Source organism: Zootermopsis nevadensis, unplaced genomic scaffold (genome assembly GCF_977971745.1).
Source record: "Zootermopsis nevadensis isolate Lab colony 2312 unplaced genomic scaffold, Znev_1.0 Znev_ptg000024l, whole genome shotgun sequence".
NCBI lineage: Eukaryota > Metazoa > Arthropoda > Insecta > Blattodea > Termopsidae > Zootermopsis > Zootermopsis nevadensis.
This window is the reverse complement of record NW_028259156.1, coordinates 13,531,493-13,557,819: the sequence shown is the minus strand read 5'-3', so window position 1 is coordinate 13,557,819 and position 26,327 is coordinate 13,531,493. Positions and strand designations below refer to the sequence as shown.

At 37.7% G+C, this 26,327-nt stretch overlaps 1 protein-coding gene and 1 long non-coding RNA gene across 6 annotated transcripts in view; both read right to left on the bottom strand.

Annotated features, from left to right (window-relative positions):
* The window catches only part of LOC110841323 (uncharacterized), a 498,304-nt gene that overhangs the window by 166,163 nt on the left and 305,814 nt on the right, over positions 1-26,327 (bottom strand). The window lies entirely within an intron of this gene.
* LOC110841325 (transcription factor Sox-2) lies at positions 13,742-19,035 on the bottom strand. Its single transcript, XM_087355244.1, has one exon. It carries the CDS (start codon positions 18,664-18,666, stop codon positions 17,293-17,295), a length of 1,374 nt encoding a protein of 457 aa, XP_087211370.1. The 5' UTR covers positions 18,667-19,035; the 3' UTR covers positions 13,742-17,292.

Below are 26,327 nucleotides of genomic sequence, written 5' to 3'. Positions count from 1 at the left end.
TGAAGTTGTTTTAAGATTTTAGACTCATGCATTCGAAAACATCTCGGAGATCTTGACACAACATATTCTTTTGTACATTTAGATAGGAAAAAGAGTTCGTACTGAAATATAAACATTTATTAAAACAGCGTAGTTAATTTTAGAACGCATCTGTATAATAAAATACAGTTTAGATGATTCAATTCTATACCAGAGATGAAACACCGTAAAGTACTGTAGCATAAATCAACTTCAATTGGTTTTCCACTGAAATTAAGAAATCAATAATTATCCCTACCCAAAGACACCAGATTATCCATTACCATGACGATATGAGCTCCCCCACTGACGCCGATCCTGGGACATTCAATCATCACACTACATTTTTCTAACATCCATTTTAATATTATTATCCCACGTAAGCCTAGGTCGCTTTAGTGGTCTCTCGCATTTAGGTTTTCTGCACAAGTCCCTCACATCATCCATATTGGCTACTTGTCCTCCCAGTCTAATAGACGTTGATGCAAGTCTCTTAATGTAGATTAAGAGCACAAGAATTGAACTTCCTCACTCTCCTCCTACCTCCTCTTACTCCCTCTACATTATCTCCAAACGTTCTTCACAACACTTACATATCAGACACGCTTAATGTAAAATCTCTTTGACAAGAGACCACAAGATTTACACCTAAATTGTATAAACAACAAATAAAATTACGTATTTGTGTTCAATATATTACGGACAGAAGACAGGAGGATAAGAGAATCAGATCGGAATGGTAGTAAGCACGTCCAAAAATTTTCATGTCTCTTAATTTCATCTTGAATAGAAAATATAATTCGGACTTGTTATTGTTATTCAATAATTCTGAATGTTTCAAATAGCATACTTCTCCAACCCAACCACTGTTTAAACTACCCTCGCTAACGCATGGAAGCGATAGGCTTACTTATCACTAAAATTGTGAATTTGCATTTTTATTTGGAATATCACATGTTCTACGGAACAAATTTTCTTACTGTGTCACTACCTCATAATTAACTTTTTAGGGTTCTATTAAAACACACAATTCGAGGCAAGTTAGCGAAGAACAAAATTCCCCTCTGGCCACTTATTTCAGACCGCAAGACTGTAATTTATAGATGACAGACAGGTCCACGTCACGGCAATTTAGTGACTTGATTGTTTCTCTGTTGTGGACAATTCTGTGGATGGGTACATCCTTATACACTTACATAAAGAGTTCGCGCGCTACTGTCTAAGTTGCTTTTCGCCACAATCGTTATCTTCTCGTTCTTTGGTGCACAGAAACCTAACAGGACAATTAGATTTACAAAAACGAGTTCCGTCAATAAAATGACGAAGGATGTGTGCGATTCGCCGATGACGTTTCTTAGTAAGAAACAGATAATTAAAAATTATGAAAACCAAAATCTGGATGCCAGTGGCGGCCTGTTATTTTTAGTTAAGAGTCATCAAAGTGTGACGTACATCTTGTCCGCTGTACCATTTAAAATAAATACATCCCAAGAACCAATAATATCAAATTCTTAAATGATTGTGTAATATTTTATAACATTACTTATTAAATTGAAAAATCCCCACTTACGTAGACCACAAACCGACACATTTTTAAATATAATTGATTGCATTCTGACAGTATGAGAAATAAAATATTTCAGGACTGAAGTTTTTACCTCTGAAATAAAAGAAGCATATTGGCTCACAAATTAAACTGGACGTAATATTGTACAATATCAAGATCTTTGTGTTGTGCAACATTTATTTTTTATAGCTCGCTTTGCTTAATGCAATTAAACAGTTTCCTCCTTGATGTAACGAAACTCAAGGTATTTCTGTCTTTCCTTCAATTCAAAACAGATTTAAACAAATTTTTGTGCAGTTGTATGTAATATCGCATCCCTTTCCTCGCGGTTACAAAGTACACAAAAAAGTCTTCTTCTAATGGCTCACACTTCAATGCGTAAATTGCTTGGAAGCTGCGTGAATCGCTCAAGTTCGAAAGAAAGGCAAGACCGAAGCTGTTATATACACACATATATATATAAAAATCGATGGTCCTACATAGCACAGTAGCTATAGACTAATATTTACAGCCAATTACACTACGAGCGAACAGATTGGTTTTATGGGGAGGTGCCAAAATTCACAAGCCGGTGCCAATTATGTATGCAGTCGCGTCTTCCTACACTTCTCCTTGCGACAGCCCTGAGGAGCGTTTGGTTGTCTGTAGCAGAAGCTGTTTTACAGGTAATGAGTCTGCCGTTTCACGAAATAAATGTCCCAGTAAATGCATTCAGAAACTCTGAAAGGAAGCTATTAAGTATTCATGTGTGTTGATGCAGACCTGTACGCTTTGCGGACAAACATTTGAAATTCATAGTTATAATTAAAACGCATTGTCAGAACAAAATAAGGACAGAGGGCTAAGCTTAAAGCCAGAGTAAATATGCACTGTAACTGTGTGCAAGTGCACATACAATTTCGCCTGTCTTTTCATACTTTCCGAATATTATTCTGCCGCGTAGAATGTTCAAAAACCAATGAAGAAAGTTATAAAAGCATTCTCAAAAAATACGTATATGCCATTTCCCATAAGTTTAGCTACGGTCGTCAGATCTACACTAATTGCCATGATGTTTGTTATTTATGTTACTTTACGTACAACGTTAACTATAAAGGTCTAATTCGAGGCAAGTTCCTTATCGATGATGAAATATATATTTGATCATACAAGCCGGAGCGAAATCGGTGACTGTAGAAAAAGAAGTTAATAATATTTATCGAATGCATCTGTCATTTTCATCAACTAAGATATGTAAGAAATGTCTGTATAATGTTACGTGCAAATGGGAGAATAAAATCAGTAATAGATAATTTGAAATGGTGTAGAGGGGAACAGAGTACAAGAACAAATAATACATGGTACAGCATTAGAGTAGTCCTATTAGAGCTGGTTATATTAAAGCTATGGGTTCCAAAATCCTGGAGTTAGACAGACAATCTTCCGTACTGAAAACTCAACTCAAATATATATCAAACGTTATAACTTAAAGGGCACAGTCTAGTAAAGAAATCAATGTTACCACCAAGAAAAATGTAAATGAAGGTAAGAAATTAATGAATCTGAGAGAAGTATCTTTTGTTTTGTTGAACTATTATGACAAAATATTTCAGTATCGGCCTAATGCCAGGATGTTGGCCAGAGAAAGTTTGTAACAAAGCACAGCCAAAATTAAATATGCATGTTTGTATTAAAAAATACAGGCTTATCTAGGCAACGTCTTTCATTTTAAACTGAAGTTAATAAAATGTCATCTTAAATGTAATTAAGGAAAATATTAATTAATTTAGTGCAGACGAACCAAATAATAAAAGAATGATTTGAGCCGGAAAACCCGAAGTTATTATACAGTAAAATAAACTGTTTGGGTGTACACAAAAAATGGAGTTCTGAACTTACAGTTTGTTTTTCAGTTTGCAGTAATATTTACTCTTTTTAAAGTTCTGTAAGAGCACATCTTCTTTGGAACATATTATCAACACATGCGTGTCTGTCCGTGTGCCCGATTGTCCCATAAAATGTCTACAGTCTAGACACTAATAAAACAACTACTTTGTGAACATAACGGCATTGGGCACATCTCATGTCTTCACTAAACCAACATGGAGGTCGTGCGAACATTTGGATTTGGAGCAACAATTACATACTTCAATGTAGGATCCTAAATTTAAAAATTATTGGAATGAAATATATAAATATTATTTAAAAAATATACAGCAACATGGCAATCTCGCGTGTTTTTTTTGATAACGATACGGGATAAATTAATATAATTGTAGTTAATAAATTCGTAAGTGGCACCGGATAAATCAAACAGGCTATGACTATTATTGATATGAGTGCAGTTAAAACCAATCCAGGGAAATTTACAATGCGCGATTGACAACTTCTCTAGATGCTAGTTTATTTTTGGCAGACATGAAGAGAACTAATGTAAGACACAATTTTTATTACTTGACTTGAAAAATCAGTCAAATAAAATGTATTATACAGTCGCACAGGGAAAGGCCTGTTTCCTCTGGCACTCCTGAGGCCCACTAAACCCCTCGCCCTGTAGTCCGTCCATAAAGAGACGTTTCTTAGAAGGTACAGTACATTATTTTACATCTTCGCATTACAGAACAATTAACTGCACTACATTCAAGCGGAAATATCTATTTATAATCAGACTTCGTAGTGTGAGTAGGAGTTGCTTTAGAACGAAAAATGGGTCACACAAATTACTGCTCGTTTCATTTAGAATTAAAATACATAGTACATAAATACTCTATGTTCTACAATTATCATCTGATTCAAAGTTGTAGCATGGTGCTTAACATTTCTGGCCCTTTATTAGGGAAATTTTAAGCTCGACTTTCGTGGAGACCGACAGAGAATTTTTTATAGTCTTTCTGATTCATTCCAGAAAATGCTGGACTACATACATTAGTAGAAGTTACAGCCTCTTGTATACATTCCGGCATTCAAAATACACTATCATACTCTTGCATCTTTCGTTGAGAAGCGTCGTTAAAATAAGAACAATTAAAATCATCGCAGTCAAGCGCGTGACGTAATTATATTTCAGATGATAATGAAAATCAGTTCCTTTTAAAAGTACATTGACTTAAGTTAATTACATTTTTAATTCACAAGTCATTCTCAGGGGGAGATACGATTTCATTGCCGTAATAATAACGCATACTTTTTGAACCAAAACAAATGCGAATTTACTGGTCCACGATAACGCCAACGGGCTTTAGTAAATAGCAAATAATACGAGTCCATATTAAGCATGAATGAGATAACCAAATAATGATACAGTTTTTTAAACTACCCTAGGCAATGTAGCCCCCACAATAAAAATCTGTACTCAATACATGAGGCTGTAATTCGAATATATGATCATTACAGAGTGGTTGTTCTGAAACAAACTATTGTACAAAATTAGTAATGGTGATTTTTTTAACTATAAAATTAAGCTTTTAATATGGAACGGACATTAGGCGAGCATGATATCAAAATAAAAGACGCGCCATTATTGATTATAGCTGATAAAAAACACAACATAAACAACATAGTGGTATATTGAGACTAAATATCCTGGAGCAATGGCGGGTGTACAGTGGATGTATTTTAGATATATAGGCTTACTGCTGTCATCCTCAAATTGTATTTAGAACCCCTCTTTTTTAAATTTTACACTGCATTATTTTTTAAGTTAAAAAGTGTAGGAATGTATGGAAGATATTTCCAATATGACAGTGTTTTAATGTATTCTTAATTACAATAATTAGGAATAGGCCTACACATTTTTCAATCTGATTTCACTGTATAGTTCATAACGCAATATCCTATATGATTTAATCGTCTGAAATTGTGTTAACAAATCAAAATTCCACCCGTTAATAACTTACTAGTATGTGGTTAAAGTCAGCATGTAAATGATAGTCATGATACAGAACAATTTCATAAATAAAGTCACAATTCTTTCCTTCGCATTCTTGATTTATATTTGTTTCATCATAGAACAGAGCTACTTAATGCGATTTCGTGTTTCGGGTCACACACGGAAAAGCTGTGTTTCAATGCCCACAATAGTAGCTTTCATCAATAACTATCTATCGACGATAAGAACGAAGTATTAATTAATATTTCACGCTTTTTCTACCACTCAACTACCTACGCTGGACTGACAAATCTTATTTTTCATTTACTATACAATTCCATTACATGATTCATTAAATCATTAAACAACTAATGTTTTGCGTAAAGATGTATAATCATACAACGTGATATAAGTCAACCGTTTCACACTAAAAATTACTCATGCAATGACTACTAAGTCACTCACTTACATTTAGGGCGGGCAGGAACAGAGAGAATCGATTTCCTACTGCTCGACACGAGTTGATTGCGATTATTATCGACTGGCAGAACACGCAGCTCAGATATGATCTTACATTAACGCGTTGAATGTTAGAGGCACACACTAAACTGTAAGTGCTCTCTCTCTCCTAGCATCCCACTCCACCACAACTGTAGTCCCACCCCTATCTGTGACACCAAAATCTTGCTTTCTAATTTAATTCATAGTCCCAAATGAATCTACTTAGTTAAATTGCGTTTACCTCTCTTCCCACTCACTCGTTAAGTCAGGAGCGATGATGTAGCACACATTTGTATAACCTTGTATTTACTTCAAGTGTAATAACAGTCATTTGTTGACGTTTATGATCAATTATTTTGAAGTTAAATCTTACGGTCACTTCCGTTATATAACACGTAAAAAATTAGAAGCAACTACTTTTTCGAAAGGCATAACTCGAAGAGCTCACAATTAATGCAGATTTTTGATAATGAAAATTATTACACGCCGTTATTATTATTATTATTTAAAATCAAATTCCTCTGTTACGGTGTTTACATAAGTTTCTTATAACGTGACATGTGCGATAAGCAAATATTCCCAACTAGCCATTTCCATACAGCAGAGTCATTCTTGGGTAGCAAATAGTTCATCACAATTAATAGAACACGAAGGTTTATTATCGAGCTTAAATGAGCCAGCCACAATTCCTGTGCCAGATGAATCCAGTCCACACCTTCCGATCCTATTTCATTAAAATCCATTTTAATATTATCCTATCTACACCCAGGTCTTCGGAGTGTTTCTTTCTTTCAGACTTAAAAACAAAAATGATGTAAGCCAATTTGTCACCTCCCCATGCGCACTACATCTCGTCCATGCTATCCCCTATAATATGATCACCATATTTTATGTCATAATTTCTTTATTTCTTTATTGGGAACAAAATTTTGGTATTAATTTATTGTTGTTGTTTTTAAAGCAATCGCGGTAGGCAAGAGACGCGCCAATTTAAGATCGAGCTACAATGTCAGGTCACTCGGTCGAGAGGTCCAATTCCCTCTGCAGTGCGTGAGTGCATGCGATTGTGTGTGTGAGTGCGCATTTCCATTGTCGCTAATCACCGTAATTGTCACTAATTTCCAACGTCAGGGTCTGTCAAGGGGTTCCTGTCCATGCATAAGAAATTGTTCAGGCTAATAAGTAATTAGGTTCACACAAGACCACAACTAGTAAACCTACAGAGCAATCGAAACTCAAAGAATATCCTCGCTTCTGAAAAATTCAAATTGTCATACTTTAGAAGTAGGGTTTTAAAACATTGTTCGATAAGCCTGGCATGAACTATAAATTACTAATTAAAATTTAGTAGTACATTTCTGTGTATAATTTCGAACTACAACTAATTTGCCAATTTTTTCTATAAGATGAAAGTAATGAAAATTCTACGTATGTATGTGGAAATACATTTTTCCATAAAATTTGTACGTATAATTATGATCTGTACCCACATAAAATTTTACATGTTTACAGCAAATAGCTGACACGTAAGATTCGAGGTTTTAACAGCAGTGAGTATGAAGATTTCCGTCTTCTGGGTTGTTGCGCTGTGTAGTATGGTCGATGTTAACCAACGTTTCAGAGGTCATACTGCCTCCGTCATCAGGGCGATAAATATATTCCGAAACGTTGGTTAACATCGACCAGATTACACAGCGCAACAACCCAGAAAACAGAAATCTTCAAAGAGTTGATACGTTGGCATCAAAATGAAAAACAATGATTTGGAGCGAATATTCTGTTACAATAAAATGATCTGCTGTCCCATCGTACTTCGCCTGATGATAATTTTGCTTCTCTCTTCACAGTTCGCATTGATGCCATGTTCGTATAGGTGACAGTAGAATGTTGAAACATTTAAAGTTGGGTGGCGTCAGCGGCGTGAAATTCATTCCAACTTTCATGGGAAGAAATTGTAAATTTTTCACAAGCTATTAACGAACACACTGACAATATTGTACCTAAATCCTGTATTCCTTTGTAGGTGAAATACGCAATTCAAAATAGATTGGATAGCCAAGTTTGTAGATGGCAGGACAGTACTGAAATGGGTCTTAAAGGACTACGGTGGAAAGGTACGGACTGAATTCATCTAGCTCAGGATATGAACCGGTAGTAGGCTTTTATGAAAACGGTAATAAACATTCGGGTGCCATAGAATGTGGGTAATTTTATGATTAGCTGAGCGACTATTAGCTTCTTAAGGAGGATTCTAATGCAGAGTTCGTTCGAAGTTGTTTCTCCATCTATCTGTGGTTCAGAGTTTTGTCATGAAACTGTTCCTTATGCAATCAAAACTGATTAGGCTACTTGTAATCAGTCGTGAACAATATATGCTCAAAGACGTCATGTGACTTCCAGCTCTATTCCATTGTAAAAACTGTTGACGATGAAATAACCATTCAATTTTTAAAATGTAACATTCTTGTTCCTTGATTTTCGCGGTTAGAATTTAAGGCGTAACTTCAGCTATTGAGACAGCACTTCGAATGCTGAAGATTTTTCGTAGTACTTGTTACCTTCCGGGTGAATTCGGAACGAATATAGCACTGTTTTATCGTTATTATATCGCAGATATAATAGACGTACGATTTTTCGTAATACGCAGAGTGGATGTATTCTTTATGTAGATCTACAATACAGAATGCTTTGTCCAATTATGTCTGTTCTCTATGTAAAGCCTAAATCTTTCTCAGTATTGTGTTAATGTCATCACTGGAATAGGCAGTCAAAAAATAGTTTATTTACTGTGATAATAAACTGTTATGCGAAATAATTGTCAGTACTAAGAAATGCAAATGTGGGTGGGAAAATAATATTAAAACAGATCTTAAAGATAAAGCATTTAAAAGTATAGTAGCCGAACGGTTATGGCAGTAGCTTTTCAAGAATTTTTTTTTCCATGCATAATACAATCCAAGATAAGATATATATGCAGAAGACCCACATAATCCCCTGTAACTAATAGCTGGATAGTTGTATTTTAATCCAGTTCACATGCTGTCAAGCAAGGTGACAAACTTTACATTGTTTAAGCATATTCAAATCATTGCTTGCTATTATAAGTACGGAAAACTTTCTTTGATTTCAATATTTTTCGGCGCCGCATGTAGATACTGGTTAATGACACACAAGCAAACAGTAATTTACTTGGTGTAAGACCTTTGGTCGGAACTAATCCTTTAAGCCTACATAACTTTATTCTTTACTGTTCCAATAGGTCACATGTCTTAACTGACGGAACGGTATTCAAATAATTCCAGCGTCCTTCAGGCGATCGCGAACAGTAAATCTATTTTCGTAAGCCAAAAACGCCTGCTTCATCGTCCTTCACAACCTCACTTAGAAACTAACTATATCGTTTACGAAACAATATAAGATACATAAACATGCAACCACAAGAAAGGTGGCTTTGTACGCACACAATTGCATGCGTAATAACAACATTCCAAAATGTTCCATTGGTTCTCACTGTTTACTTCATCGTCACCATAAAGAGTCAAATTTAGAACGAGCAATTTCATAATATGAAGCTATGAAGACATAGAGATACAGTATGGAAAATCAAGTGTTGGAACACGAACACTAGAAATCGCCTACTGAAGACACAATGCAGATATTGCGCTTACTTGGTTCGTAGGACAACGACATTCATAATGCCAAAGAGTCTCAAACAAGAACTTTCGTAAATTTTAAACACTGTGGTAACCACACGGAAAACAGCTCAGTATCATCGTACTTTATATTACTGTAGTAAGAAATCATATGTAATCGTAATTCCACAATTAAGATACTGCGGCCGAGTACTTAACACACAAGTTTAACATTCGGCAGGTCCGGATTAAGATCTAGGCCCGGAGGCCGGCTGTAGTGATACCTGGCATGTTCTATTGAAACGTTCATAATTTTCTACGTAATTTGTTGCCAAACGCCACTTTCGTCTGAATCCTGCAAAGATGAAACTAAAATATAATTCTATTATAGTTATAGATTATAATTTAGCAAACAAAAGAAACATAAATGCATTATTCTAGTTACGTGACTTAATCACAATGCCGTTCAGTACATTAATTTTCTATTTCTCACAAAATACTAAACGGGTCTTATTCACCACAACATATGCTGCCACGACACAATGGTATCTCCATAACACGCGCTGTCGTAGTAATATAAGACAATTTCATCGAGTTAAAAACAGTTGTTTGTTAGTTTTAAATATCTTAAGACAATCAGTAGGTCCCAATCGCGTAATTACCACTCACGCCAAGCTTTCGGGAGTTCTCTAGTTCAAATATTGGCCGATACGTCGGCTATACTAAAATTCGCTGCAATTATCCAAAGCCCATCCATAAAAAGCCGGCATATGCCTATAATCACTACCGTTTCCTTCCACACCACATCATATTAATTTTATAAATAATCTTACAATTCGCGGTTACATAAACTCATTGGTTGATAGAATATCGTTAAATAAACCCGAAGTCAATTATTAGAGATTTTTATCATATGTGAAATAAATTAGAAGTATTAATTTAAAGCGCGTATTAGGTATTAGCTAGACGCTGTACGTTGAAATGCATCCAATTCTGATATACATTTATCAGAAGCATTATTTCAGTAAAAACGCTACACATTTTATAAAACAAATGTCATAACGAAATGTCCACGGCAACGAAATTGCTAACCAGCCACATCATAATAAACAAGAATTGCTTTACAAGGTACATTATACAGGCCTATATGAGGCAATCATGCAAATCTACTGTCCAACATGATCACATCGGGCACGGGGCGAGATGATTGAAGCATGAATAAAATCATCCACTGCCCCCACGAAGTAACTTTCGCCCGTGATAATATTCAAAAATGACGAGAATCAACTTACTTCCAGATGAATCTAAGCTACAATTACGTACGCTGCCAGTTCCGAATTCCGAACTTCATTTTCTACTAAAGATATGAAAAAATTTGGACAGAATTAAAATTAAGTTACATAACAAAATAAATTTTCATTCCGCGACAAGGGTAATCAAATGTTTTATCACGACCGTCCAAATTGGATGTAGGATATGTTCGACATCAGTAAGAGATGGGAAATTTCTTGAATCGCTTAGAAATTATTACCTTCCGAAGAACGAACTCTGACCCACAGAGTTGGGCAGTTAGTGAGTGTAGCTGTCAGGTTTTATGGATACAGTTTCTTAATCTCTCGCATGAAATAATGTGGCTATACTAGGCCTACAGTATAGTAAAAAAATAAATAAATATAATGCCGAATATAGTCAAGACACTCCCGATGAAGTACCAGATTACTGCAGTTTTTACTTATATACAGAAGACAATGTGATCTACAATGGCCAAAGAAATCATGGATTTATGGGTATGAAATTCTGTCTACATATGTAGATGGAGAGAGATTCGATGTCACTTGTCTTCGGTTTCAATGTTTCGTAATGTCCCATCCGTTCATTTCTTTACAGAGTAACAGCGATAAATTGTCTACTTGTGTAATACGTCAGAAATCTCACATATGCGTTCGTTGTTTACAAAATAGCCTAATTCAGCCTTACGAAATTGCATCAGGGAATTAGGGGTGAGAATTGATAGCTGCAAATTACCAATGCGTTACAATTAGAAATACAAGACGTGTGTTACTGACTGAGACAAATTTCACGTTCGCATTCGTTAATTCGTGAGACCTCACAGTTTTGTACCTAATTCATAAGCTAAACCGCATACGTTCTATTGAATTTTGTAAAAGAAGGACCACAGATATATATAATATATTATCTTGCGGACGAATGAACAGTTTCAAAACGAATAATACCGTCATAATATTACAAGACGAAGATTAATTGTATTGATACTATTAACTAAAAACATTGTACTGGGAGCTAAGCAGAACGCTTTCGTTAAACATTGACAGGCTTAAGAACTTCAAATCCAATTATATAAAGAGGTATAAAAACTATCGATATGAAAGTAAACGGAGATTTCGTAAACTCAATCTAGAAATACGGCTAAGAAATAATACATTCTATGAAAAACGTACGATTTATCTGAACATGCAATAGGTCTATTAGACGCAACGAAAACTTGCGTAACAAATGTTAAAAACTCGTAAAAATTTGACTCTCAGTTTATTTAACATCGCTGTTTCAACTTCAAAGTTCATACAGCATAATATCTGAATCGTTAATTGCGAATGCAGGCCTATAACTTTATTCAGATTTAACTTATACCCGAAATAAAATTTGGTTGTTAATTTTCCTAAATGTATTCTTTATTAATATATTATACAAATTAATAGACCTAGTCTTATTTGTCTCATAAAATATATTATAAATCACATCTCATCATTTTCTAACAGTTATACTCTCTCATCTGTCCTGAATAAAATATCTTCTATGTAAGCGCATGAAATTTATTATTGATCGCGTGACATGTTTTGTAACAGATCAGTATCCGATAAAATAATTATAATTCAAATTATGAAATGGATATTTAACGACAGTGAAGAATGGAAAACGGCTGTAGTGTTCAATATCATTTATGGTTTTAACACTGTACAGCAGAAAAGCGTAATTATTTATATGCTGTTTTGGAATAAACTGTAACAAACGTTTTCGCGAAACGTAAAAAATATTGGACGTTTATAATTACGATTTATTGGTTGGACACTTATGATATACACCTATAGACACAAGGTTTTAGTAATAGTCTGCATGTTTTTAGGTCTAGATAAGAAAGTAATCCTAGCAGTCCAATCAATTTGAGTTGTAATTAGTATTATGAAAATATTTACGCAAGAACCGAATATTAACGTATGTTTTGTCGATGTCGGTCATCTTGGTTATAATGCCCTGTGGACTTGTGAACAAATACGATTCAGAGAAACATAGCTCTGAAGAAGTAAACGTTGTTCCGTCGAAATGTTGGTATCTGCCTAAAAGTTTACACTGCGTTACAATCCACACGACTAAAATCGACATGTTAACCGCCGTGGGAGTCTTAGATCTCGTATAACTTAGAATTATTTACTATTGCTAACAATAATCTCTTAATGAAGTCTGAATATTTCACATGGAAATAGTTTATCAACACACTTAGGATAAAATGAGATGAGAAGAGACAGTTCTACTTCCGGTAATGAATTCTCCGGACTCAATATTTCAAGGAAGACAGCGTGTACAGATTTGCTACGTTGATACACAGATCATAGGAGACAAACTGCGTTGTTTTCCTCAATGATTAATGAATCAGCGTTAAGCATGCTTTTCAGTGGATTTCGACAAAACACATTTGTTTCGTATTTAACATTATGGATAAAACAAACAGTAGAAAGTCTCTTATCCATTAGTTGAACGATTGCAGATGCAAAACCACATTAGAATTTTTGTCTCATACGAATGCTTAAGAGGCGGAGATTCATTGCTTCTCAAGTGGGTTACAACACACTCATTAGCTAAGAAAACTTTCGACAGTTATATTTCTGATTTTGCTTATGGCCTAACCTCCGTTTGAAATCATTTTCGCGGGCAATTAAGCAAAATAAAAGCCAGGGAACAAAGACTAATAACGTACTACTTGTCTCTGAAAAAACACTTCTAATGTACATGATGTCTACAACTACACAGGAACGAGTCTTTTGGAATCTCAGTAGCAAATCTGTGCAAGCTTAAGAAAGCAGGTAACACGTTTATTTTTATAACATCCCCTACGCAGCACCCTTCCTTTTAAGGGAAGGAAAAAACACAAAAACACGACTGTTTAAAATCCATTTCAAATATTTAATTTATTTCAGATTTTTTTAAACGGGGGTGAAAACCTTCGTGTTTTGTATGATATATGTACAACAAGATATTTTTGGTGCAATATTATTTACAAAGTTATTTTAATCAATAGATAATTATCATATTAACGTGTGTGTGTGTGTGTGTGTGTGAAGATAGAGGAAAAATGGACGATAGAATGAACGAATAATCGGACCGGTGGGCGAGCGAGGGATGACGGATATGTAAAGAACACAAACAAGGGTCCGTGTGTGTGTGTGGGATGAGAAAGGGATCACAATATTCTGCAGCAGGAAACAAAGTGTATCATCCTCGACAGAGGGCTGCTTAAGACTTACTTAAGTTTCTTCTCATTAAAAATGTTCGATGCAGACTATAGTAATTCTCACATTGTTCAGCCATTGACGATATTACATTCACTGTACATTTAAAATAATATAAAATTATAATTGTTAGGAAGTTTGTTTTGTACAAAGCTGGATGAGATATCTTAAATTCATATTTGTCGTAAACAGACATAAATGGAATGCTTTCAAGTGATTCCTCAATTTTCTTTGGATAATTTGAAATACACTTACGTCACGGAAACCAAATTGATAACATCAACAGTAATGATACTGTATTAATTTAGTTTCATAAATACTACACTGACGATCATATAAGTAGAGTGAAATGAACACCGACTGCCATAAATTATAAGCAAAGCCAAGACAAGGCCTGTATAGTGCGTTTCAACGTCTTACTAGAATTATAATTTTTATAAAAAGAACCAAACTTTTTCGTAAGATAGAGAAGGAACACTTTCGTAGAATGAAAGTGTAGCATGTTTCTAGTGTGTAACAAGATTGAAACCTCTAAAATGCTCACTAGAAATTTAAATTCTTACGCTTATGCATATAAATTTAATATAATCTGTTGTGGACATAAACATTTCTTGTCGAACGAAGAAGCAAGTGGGAAACATTACTTCGGCAAACGTTGTGTTCCGTCGTTTGTAATTATCGTCTTGTTTGTACATACTTGGATGGTAACTCAGGTCGTAACAATTCCTAAACTTGAACCTATCACTGCAAAGGATCTTGGGAAGACATCAATGTCTTGACTTGAACAATAAAATAAGAGCCAGTCGAACTAATGAACATCACTTAAAATATCTCTAAAACAATTAGAACCCACACAACAATTAATATCTTATTACGTGTAATGCATGGAAGTAAAGGTAAGTTCTTATTAAGACGTATTGCGGAGTGAAGGTACAGCTAAATGCATTAATCTTCTTACTAAATGGAAGTGAGTGGTAGGATTTAGAGTCAGTCAGCCTTATCATCGGAGAAGAAACCAAAAGACATTAGGTGTTCCAGAGCTATACATAAAAGTCGCCATTGTTCCACAAGTAAGTGTCCGTGATGAAAGCAACAAGAAGCCGAAACATCACACATTTGTGTGAATTAGTAAACCAGGGCCTTATTTTGTTTTTTCAACAGGGAATAAAAATGCAGTGTTCTCCCTCTGTCAGCCTACTCAAGCCTGAAACCTTTCAGAACACGAATTCTTATATTTTTCATTTCGGCAAATTATTGTCCTGACGAAAGTAACCAAGTGCGTACAAACAGAATAAAAATGTTTAAAATAAAATTTACACAAAGACCTCAGCTTTAACATTTTTTTAGAATGATAATTGAAGGCTTCCTTTCAAGTACAAGCACGCATGTGATTGCATCCTGATTTATGGTTGGATGATAATTATGCCAATATGTTTTATGTAGGCCTACATAAAATCTCCGGAAAACATTCATCATTATATTTTTGTATTGTTATTTAGAGCATCATACGATTTTTTTTTAAATCGCTCTCTGTCTCTGTCCAACAAAACAAATCTGATACATTTTCCGAAGATTTCCTTTTCGTATTTTCTTTTCGCTTAGTTTTTCTTTCTGTGTTGACTCGTTCGCAAATGTAAGGAGAAAAGATATGTCCTCCTTGCCAGATCTTGAAGCCAAATCTCATTTAAATTTTTAAAAATTCAGTCCCTACCTCAAAGAAAACAACTTTTTTCCGTCACAAATATCAATTGGTTACGCAGTTCAGGAAAATAATAGATATTTGTTTTGGTACAAAACCCATAAATATTCTATGGACAAAATTCAGTAATGAGACATTAATTAAGATGGTACAAATATTTGCCACTTGCTGTTGGTTAACATTTGTAGGTCAGTACTGATTACTATTATATTATCTGGTTAACACTACTGAAAAGTGACTGTCAACTACAATACGCTCATTACAACACGTAACGGGGATTTCCGAAATTTTAAAAGCAAAAACACAGGCCTATAATTACGTATTGGCACGTCTTTAATTAACTCAAAGTAATTACAGGTGACACAAATCGCCAAAGTGATTCATGATTTTCACCAGTTTAAATTTGTCAAAATTTTAATGAAACTGATTTAGCCTTTCAATAATGTAATGGTTTATGTAAATGTGTTTTGATAACCATTCTGGCCCAAAATTGATGAGATTCCATTGGAAAAGAAGCAGCGTGTGAAGGAACTCGTCAATGCGAAACGAAAAACATGGATACTTTAGAAAAATTATTTACTAGTCTGTTCATAAAAGTGATTCCACTGTACAAGCAGAGAAATTAGGAGCCTGACATGACACTTTTAATAATAAATTCATTTAGCTGTACTCAATTCGTGTCACAGAAGAAGAAAAATCAGATCGTCAGTGTAGCATAAAAATAAGATTCTTTAACACAGCAAACAATTGCGATCTGAACCACTTAACAGTATTTAAATGAGATAACCTACCTATGCAGATGTAATGACAGTGACAGGCTAAAAAAGGACAAAATACTCAGCGATTCACATAATAACAATTCAAACATAATGAAATTCTGGGTATCGACAGTGGTCGAGATTTATCTACGATAGTTTTTACACACGTATGCGTGCTGTTTGTTCAAAAAAAAAGTGTCCTTCAGATCTTAAAACGTTGGTAGCACAAAACTACGAATCGAATAAATGTAAACTAAAAGTAAAATTAATAATTATAATATTATAACTGATAGTACAGTTTTGTTTTCTGATAATCCAGTAAGAGATGCCTTTGAGCATGAACAAACCATACAGGTAACGGGAGCACAAAACAGTGGAGTGATCACACGCGGCCTAGCAGCAGAGCAGCACATCTCACATGTACACGAGTTCAAGGCAAATAAAGGGAGGGGGAGAAATACATCGCTCGTTTCGCCAGCTTCAGTAAACATAGGCCCTACGTCCTTACACTCTGTGACTCGGTGGCGTTGAACTTAAACTATTTGGCACACTCTGAATTAACCACCCCCGCATGATAGGCCTACACAGTGAGACAGGTACCTCGTCCCAAGAATCATGTGTTATCTACAACCAACGACAGAACAAATGCGAATTTTTTGGTCAAACAGTTCACGGCGATGGAAACGAGAAATGTCTCAGCACCTGTCCATCGTCAAAATGTCTGCACCCTGCTGCTTCTGCTGGGACCTACATGTGCGTGAGGGGCATCGTACCCGGCCCGCCACCCATGGGGTCCGGTGACCCTGTGTGTTGGTGGTACTGCGCGTGCATCTGCTGTAGCCTGGCTTGCTGATGGTGGTCCGCGGACGGATCCGTGGGCAGGTACATGGAGATCATTTGACGCAAGTCACCTTGCGAAGACGCGCCACCCGAATTCCCACCCACGTACTCACGCTTGACGGAGATGCCGCCTCCAGGCGCTCCAGCCCCCGGAGTAGGTGTGTGGAGCCCTCCGGATGACGGGGACACGGGTTCCGACTTGATGCTGCTCCCGCTGGGACTGTGCGAACCTGGTTGCATTGCCGCCGACTGGTAGGGAGAGCCCGCGCCCCCGGTCGAGTACATTCCGTACGAGGACCCGTTCATGTAGGAGTTTGAGTGCATCTGGCTCATGTCGTAGCGAGGGTACCCGCTTGCAGCCGCCGCCGCCATGTGGCTGCCGTAAGCCGAGTGGTGCTGCTGGTACGCCGCCGACGGGTCGTGATGCGACATCATGTAGCCATTGGGCATGTATCCGTTAGGCAGCTGGTACATGTCGCGTCCCACCACCTGCTGCACTGCCGCTGTTGTGGCGGCGTTCCTCGAGGCGTCCGCCCCCGGCAGCAACGAGCCGGTGCCGAGGGGGTACTTGTCCTTCTTGAGCAGCGTCTTCGTCTTACGGCGAGGCCTGTACTTGTAATCCGGGTGTTCCTTCATGTGCACGGCGCGCAACCTCTTGGCCTCGTCGATGAAGGGCCTCTTCTCCGTCTCACTCAGGAGCTTCCACTCGGCCCCCAGTCGCTTCGAGATCTCAGAGTTGTGCATCTTAGGGTTCTCTTGCGCCATCTTGCGTCGCTGACCCCGCGACCACACCATGAAGGCGTTCATGGGTCTCTTCACGCGGTCCACATTCTGGTTCTTGCTGTTGCTGTTGTTGTTGTTCGCAGGGCCATGTGCTGGGTGCTGCCCCGGGTGGTGATGAGCCGCCATACCGCCGCCTCCCGCCCCCGCACCGCCTCCCTGCCCATGTTGTTGCTGTTGCTGGTGAGAGTGAGGATGTTGGCCGTGTTGTTGGGGCTGATGCTGTTGGGGGTGCGTGTGTTGGGGGTGTGACAATGGGTGTTGGGGGTGGGAATGCTGCTGTTGCTGTTGTGCTGACGGGGGCGGCTGGTGCATCTGCTGAGGGGGCGGCTGTCCCAGATTCATGACGCTGCTCACGTTACCCGACAGCGCCGAACTGTGCACGATGGAGCCGAGGGCGCTGTACGTGGACACCTGATGCGAGTGTAGCCCACTCGGGTGATGGGGCGGCATGTTAGCATGCAGGCTGCCACCCTTCAAGTCCGTCTCCATCGTGAGCATATCTTCTTCCCTGTGCGCGTACAGCTTGGCCGTCTATACGATAACACTGCCACAAAACAACGCACAACCACCAACCACCACGACACACGCAACAAGTAAGGGAAGACGCCGACCGACCGACGCAGTTCTAGCGCGGCAACACTAAGAAACACATGTGACTCGTTCTGTTCACCACTGCTGGCCCGCAACACTCTTCCTCCCTCTCTCTCTCTTTCAGGTAAGACTGCACCTCCAAGGGTCGCTTGTGTGAGCTATTCACAGGAGCACAATGTCCGCTGAATGTCTCTACACAGCACAGAGTACGTCTCTCGTCTGCTGACTGCACAAAACCTGCCTCTGCTACCGTCTCCTATTCTTCGGTGCTTCTCACCGTTTGTCCCTCCCCCCCTCCTCCCACCTCCGCGGATCCCCTCCCGAACCTCCGGCCTCCGACTGCCATTGATTGACGTGCGTGCCTGCCATGATTCCCGCAGACCAATCTCGGGTCGCGCCACGACGCTTTGAGGAGGGGCTACGCAGTGACGTCGTGGTTTGTGGGAGGAGCGTGGATCGACCACGTTCTTGGGTGACAGCGGATGAGTACCGCAACAGGCCTCTTCCTGACCAGGTGAGTTATCGGGATCTCCCGGACATCAACATAGCAATGCATGAACACTAAGTGCACTTATTTATACACACAATCACGGATATTCTGTCATGGCGGAACATTGTAAAATTACTATGTAACGCGTATGACATCCGTGAAACAATTACTCGCATGGCGACTTCCTATCGGCTCATTTCTTGTGTAGTAAACCACACTAAAACGAGAATAACACTAACGACAGTGTCAGTGTCGGAAATGAAGGCATGGCGAACTCAGAAAGCCTGTAGGCCTAACAGTGTTACATTTTTAATGTTTCTTAATAAATAGTTTCGTCTTAAAAGTCACAAATTTAGAAGGAAGTAGCAGCTGTCTATTAACACGTGTCACCGTACTGTAATAAAGATAGGCCTACAAGACTAGTATAGAAAAACGTAGGCCTATTTAGGCATAGATGGGGATAATATTAAAATGGATTGAAAAAATTAGTGATATGCCGACTGCATCCATCTGACGAATTATATGGATCATTAAATATTGTATAAACTTGAGGATTCCATAAAAGACCTTGAATTTCTTGACTGAATTTTTTTCAAGAACTCTGCTTCGTATAGTTACTCAGTTAAAATTAGTCTAGTTACTGAATTATATTACCAAGGTAATTCATAATCAAAGTAAGAACATTTTGAAGAAAATTGTCACTTCATTTATTTAAATTTCTGCCTTGTAAGATTTTGAGAACAGTTTTGTAATAAGATCTGATTAACTTAATGTCAACATATTGGTCTAATTTTATTTTTGAGGAAATAATTTATTACTCTTAGATCTGTAATTCTTAGAACACAAAATAACTGTGATAATTCCACCCTCGTGAATTTAAGCGAAAACGTGTAGAATAACCGGTGAGCACCTCTACTTGTTCATCGACTGTTAATGTTATAACGTCCTGGAAAATTATAAGTGTTAAAGAAACGTTCAGACCTGTTTACATTCTAATAACAACAACCATAATAATCAGCTGTACGTTTGAGGTGTTTCGACTCGTCCCTGTCTATAGGTTAATTAAATTGATCCTTCAAACTCTTTCGTTTTCTCCTTAGTCCAAGGAATTAAGAAAGCTGGAATTCTAAAAATATGTTCAAAGCAGTTCTCTTGGTATTCTTTCAATAACAATGATTATAACAATAGAGGACTCTAGAATATTCTCCCCTTGCTTTGGGTTGCGCTATAAACCACAATCAACGGCCGCCTTTATGACATCGAATGTGTGAAGTGTGTTTGGTTGGACCAACATATTCATTGTCTTGAACTGCGGGAGTTTCCACCTGCCTCCAATTAGCTCCTACGCACCTCGCAGCCTAATCTAATGTGCAGTAGCTATGTAGTGTAATACATCTAGCTAACATGGAAGCTAGCCTACGGGTGTGCAAGCAATTACCGCGTTCCGCTTGCTTCCGAGAGCAATCCTGCTAGGAACACGAATATGTATTCCTAGCAGAAGGAAACTTAGTTATTAACAGAAGGAAAACCTGATTCGCAACGACGTAATATCAACCCCAATTAAAATGTAGGCAAATGAAATGTCTCTGACTTGGACAAGATTTTTTTAACATTAAAATATTTGTAATAACTGATTACGAGAAAACTAATTAATAAATTCGTAGGCATAGGCAAATAAAGTTAAATAATAATGATGATAGCAACATTATTTGATTTCTCTACAGCTTAAAAATCACGATTGTACCTTTAAAATTTATTACAAATTTAAATTTCAGTTTAATGCTACTGGGCTGAAAGCCTGTTTTGTTTCCAGATTCATGAGCACTTTTTAGTGTAAAATTGTCTTTATTTAGGTCAGAGGTGGTTTATGTTATATTTCCTGAGTATAAATGTTTTTATAAACGATGCCAATAAATTATTTCGTAGGATATTAATATAAATTTAACTAATCAAATTGATTGTCTTAGCCTGCTAAATTGTCATAAAACATAGTCTAATAGACTATCAATCTCAAGGATATGTAGTTGGGAGTCGACAACGTTTTACTGCAAAATCTTAATATGGGTTTATAAATTCGGTATATTAAAAATTTAGAGGTTTGACCTCCTGCGTCTTCTATAGGTGAACTTCGACTACTTCTCCGTGAAATTTCCCGACTTAACAACAAATTCATCTTAAGTTATACAATAACTGTTATTAGTGAACCTACATCGCATCGAATACGTGTTAAATGTAAAATCTGTTGTCGGTTATCAACTTCATTGCATGATGCAAGGTAATGCAATTGTTCTCCGACAGTAATCAAAACATTTTGATTCTGCATTTATCTATCTTATTCACTATCAGTAACAAACACTGAAACTGGTTTTCCCTTCTTTTTTTTTCATGGAATGAACACGGAGTTTGTGAAGGTAAATGGGTCTCCTAATGACTAGGACACGAGGAACTGACGACAGCAACTCATGAACAGGAAATGACTTATTGTTAATGAAAAGATAGCTTACAATAGAATAATAAATTTGACTAATCCGGTCGAATTAATGCACACAGGAAATTACCTGTACAAAATGCCAGTTCTATATTTTATGATCAAGAAATTCCAAAACAAAACAAATACGGAATTTAATATGAATTTTGGTAAAAGCACGTCCCCGATTTAGTAAGTTTACATTGAACTTTACTACCAGATCCTGTATACGTCTTTATTTTTAGAGGGCGAGGAACTAAAATGCTTCTGGAACTTGCAGACATTATCATAGTCAGGAGTGTTAATAGGGAGGAAGCAAAGTGTAACGAAGAAAATTATAGCAGCAGGTCCAGATTGCGTGAAGAGACTGCGTTTAGAGCTGATACTGAAAATTGTAAAATTAGATTCTGAATTAAATACAACCACCCACGGAACATACGCTGTGACTGAGCAAGCGTCGTTAAACAATTGAAAGGCACGTTGATCTATAGCGATAATAGCATCATTGAGTAACCAGCTACATAGAGATTGTATTTCTATTACGTACATCTTTAACATACGTGTGGTTATCACCATTAGGACGGAGATGGTCAGTCTCTAAGAATGCATAATATGTAAGTAGTTAACATACAATATCCACAGATTCTCCAATAATTTTGTCAAACAGCCGTCATGGTCATTTAGAACTACGAAGGAACTGTAGGGCTATTGGACACATACCGAGCACGCGGGTCTATTTGGAAAAGTATTTGAGGTCGGTTCAGGTAATAACGCGAATTCCTAAAAATAAAACGAAGGGAAAAAATACTATTACTTGCGACCCAGAACCTGCCTAATGTAAGCTGTCAAAATCCCTTTTGTCAAACGACTGAATGTCGCGATTGGTTGGCTAGAGGCTTCGTAAAGGATCATCCGGAGTTCGCATCTTAGCACGAAAATCGGCTACCTTGCGTTGTGTAATTCTTCGTTTTACCCAGTCCCTCAACAAAACGAATGCTTAGATATTATGGCTACCATGAACTAACGCTACTATTATACACTCCAACTACCATTCTATTTTATAATCCTAAACCCACACAAGTAAACATTGTCGTTAAATAACAGGTGAATCAATCACTTGGTTTAAATGTGAATTTGAAGAAATTTTCATTGACAGTTCTGAAAATATTACGCGGTTCCCAAATGGATTAAATAAATATATTTGTGGTGAAGCATTGTAATATATCTCAGAACAGTGAAATATTTAACAATATAATTCGAGGCTTGATATACCTCTCGTGGTAAATACACGTAGTCTATAGTAATGGTATGTTATAATCTTTTGTTATTTAGAAAAAACTTTCAATATTATCTGTCTCAATAGTCTGAACTGATTAACCCGGTGCAATGCATTGGCTAATCTCATTAACGGGATTATTGAACTGATCGATTGTACTAAGCTGATTAAATATTTAATCGCCAGTTAAGCTAGTTATTTAGTTCGGAACTGCACCTGCGGCGGAAAAATACAGACCAGCGCCGCACTTCGACATTGGCGATCAAATTGTGTTGAATGCGTTAAGAGAATCAGCCGTTTTATTTCTACTCACGCACCACGTGCTAGGGTCGCACAGGAGGCAGGCTCCCACAACAAAGCAACGTTACAAAAGAGACAGCATTCAGATTAAATCGATGTATCTGATGCAACAACACGCAGAATGCGTTTTTCTCTTTTGCGGGTTACCGAGATGCACATTCTAGCGTACACCTAACCTCCCTCGTGTTATCAAAAGTAACGAACCTACAATTACAGGCTATAAACATCTTAAAATGCCCTTATATACATGAAAACCTACCTGTTGAATGTTCCGTATATCTGACGAGTAAAAAGAAAGTTGTTCGAATTGATTTCCTATTGAAATAATTTCAATTCAACATTCGTCATTAGCTGACATTCGTATCTTATGACCGATACTTCGGTTTGCGTGGGGAGTTCAGTGTGATCAATGTGGTATACTCCTTCATACTATAAGCCTGATTGCGTGACTCGGTTAACGGTATGGTGAACGGAGTTCGATTCCTGGCAAGACCAAAATTATTCTCTCTTCTACCAAAGCCGGATAGTGCCCGGAGTTCATCCTAGCTCATTATACATAAATAAAATTGGACATTTTAAATAATATAAGGCGGTCGGAGCGTGAAGTTCACCTCCATCTACAACCAATCAGTTGAGCTCTGGGCCTACAAGACAAAGTTTTTTTTTCAGATTGGCGTTTATAGAATAGTATCAGTCCTATTACACATAGGTCACACATAGTTCTTAATCTGTGCGGTAACAAGAGAAATAACTGAACATCGCAGTCGAGAGGCTAGCAGGCCTCATTCGATAGGTTCCAGCTATATCTACACTGAATTCGTGGTTTACCTCAGTCTCTACGTAAGAGTATCTGAAAGTTAAGAAAAATAATTTCAGTCTATGGTCATCCTTTAAGGGTCAACATTCGTGTAAGGAACAAATGGAGAAGTGTCGTTGAGGGGCTCAAGAATCAATCAACAGAAAACACGCATTCCTAGTTATCAATTATCTGTAATAAAAGCAATGAAACACCAGTCGTTCTGTGGAAGTAAGCTACTCCGTTCCGGTCCATCGATTTGCTATAAGGAAGAACCGATAACAAAAAAATGTTCGTTCCTATTGTTACAAGACCAGCAGACAAGGCATTTCTATCCCACCACAAAGCAAAAATCACTGTAGGTATATAAACTTCCTAATTACTATGACCATTAGAGTCCACATCACGTAGAACCAACACTTTTCTTTACCAAATAAAATAAAACCTTCCGAACTTTTATCTACGTAATACTGAAACGGACGTCAAAAATAATTGCAAGCGAGAAAGCAACTTTAAGCCTAGTCGTGACAGACAGTGTCGAGATTTAAACATCCCTGTGTTTGACGTAGCAAGCCCCAGGACGAGCGGAAGAATGTTGCATTGGTGTAGGGTCATTTGAACTCCAAACACTGGAGAGTGTAGTCAGTCTGAAGTTGGCAGCGGTCAAATGAGGTACTTGTCAGTACCTCTAGTAATATAAAGAACTGTCAGGTGTGATTTGAAATTCCCACAGCGGTTAAGACGTTCATGGTGGTCTTCTGAATCGTGATACCTTTTTGTCTTGAACGCAAAACAGCGTTTCGGAGAAACATCTTCAGACCTGAAGATGGAGACAGTTTGTTCTCACAAAATTTTTGGTAGTAACATACAAGTCAACAAGAGGACACATTCCGAAAGCTACTATGAAAATCGTCAGAAACTTCTCTCAGAAAACAGTTCTTATATTATTGGCAATAAATAGCATTTAAACGTCTTGAACTTCCACGAGAATTCATGGCGCAAAATACCAGGATTCTGTAATCTTCATACTCGCGGCCGTGAGAACCTAAAGTCACAGAAGTTCAAGAGTAACATAAAACAGGTTCTAAAGACATGTATGAATCACTTGCACATTGGTACGTGGCGTTAGGTAAATATCCCATAGATCAAATATTTCCGTAGAAGAAAACAAACAGAATAACGGCTTACCGGCTAAAACAATTCTGCGTGCTCAAGAACCATCCTGTTTCACAAAGTACGTAACTTCCCCCGTACTTTACCAACACTTTCCTTTACGAAATGTTAACATAAACTATTATTATTATTATTTAGTGTTCTGTCTGACGACAGGTCCATATGAACAGGATCCTTCCATCCTTTTCTCGGACTGGGACCTGTTCATATACGTTCTTGGCAGATGATCCAGAAGTGGTTTGCCATTGCCTTCTTCTGTGTGTGTGAATGGAGTAATTGTTGGGATACCACGGAGGAAAACTCCGTGTTGCCTAGACCACGATCTTGCCCAACACAAGTTATAAATTCGGACACCGCCGGAAATCGAACCCGAGACCCCAGGATTACAAGGCCAGCGTTCTAACCGCTAGACCACCTCATCTTATTATTATTTAGTGTTCTGTCTGACGACAGGTCCATATGAACAGGATCCTTCCATCCTTTTCTCGGACTGGGACCTGTTCATATACGTTCTTGGCAGATGATCCAGAAGTGGTTTGCCATTGCCTTCTTCTGTGTATGAATGGAGTAATTGTTGGGATGCCACGGAGAAACCGGGGAAGAAGCCCCCGGAGGAAAACTCCGTGTTGCCTAGACCACGGCCTTGCCCAACACAAGTTATAAATTCGGGCACCGCCGGGAATCGAACCCGAGACCCCAGGATTACAAGGCCAGCGTTCTAACCGCTAGAAAATTGTTCGCAAGTTTTTAGTTTGATATTTGAACAGTCTACAATTCCGTTTACCCAGTTCCTTAGTTTGTTAGAACCAACTTCATACTGTTTGTTGTAACAGTTATTTTAAATCAAGTAGGGGTTGGCATGTCTGCTATAAATAAGAATTGTAGGTCTGGAAAAGGGTATTTCTGACCTGACTTGTCTGCCTACCTTACAAAAGCGAACCGTTTAACAACATTGCGGTCTACCCTTAGCCCTTTCATTGTCACGTGTGCACGCTCCTCAATAAGACAATAGAGGTACCGATTCTTACCATTGTCTGAACGCTGTGAGTTTTCCTTGTTCCACATA

Bases quoted from the DNA above. Each gene is read 5' to 3' on its own strand.
- LOC110841325 (XM_087355244.1), bottom strand. From the start codon at position 18,666: ATGCTCACGATGGAGACGGACTTGAAGGGTGGCAGCCTGCATGCTAAC.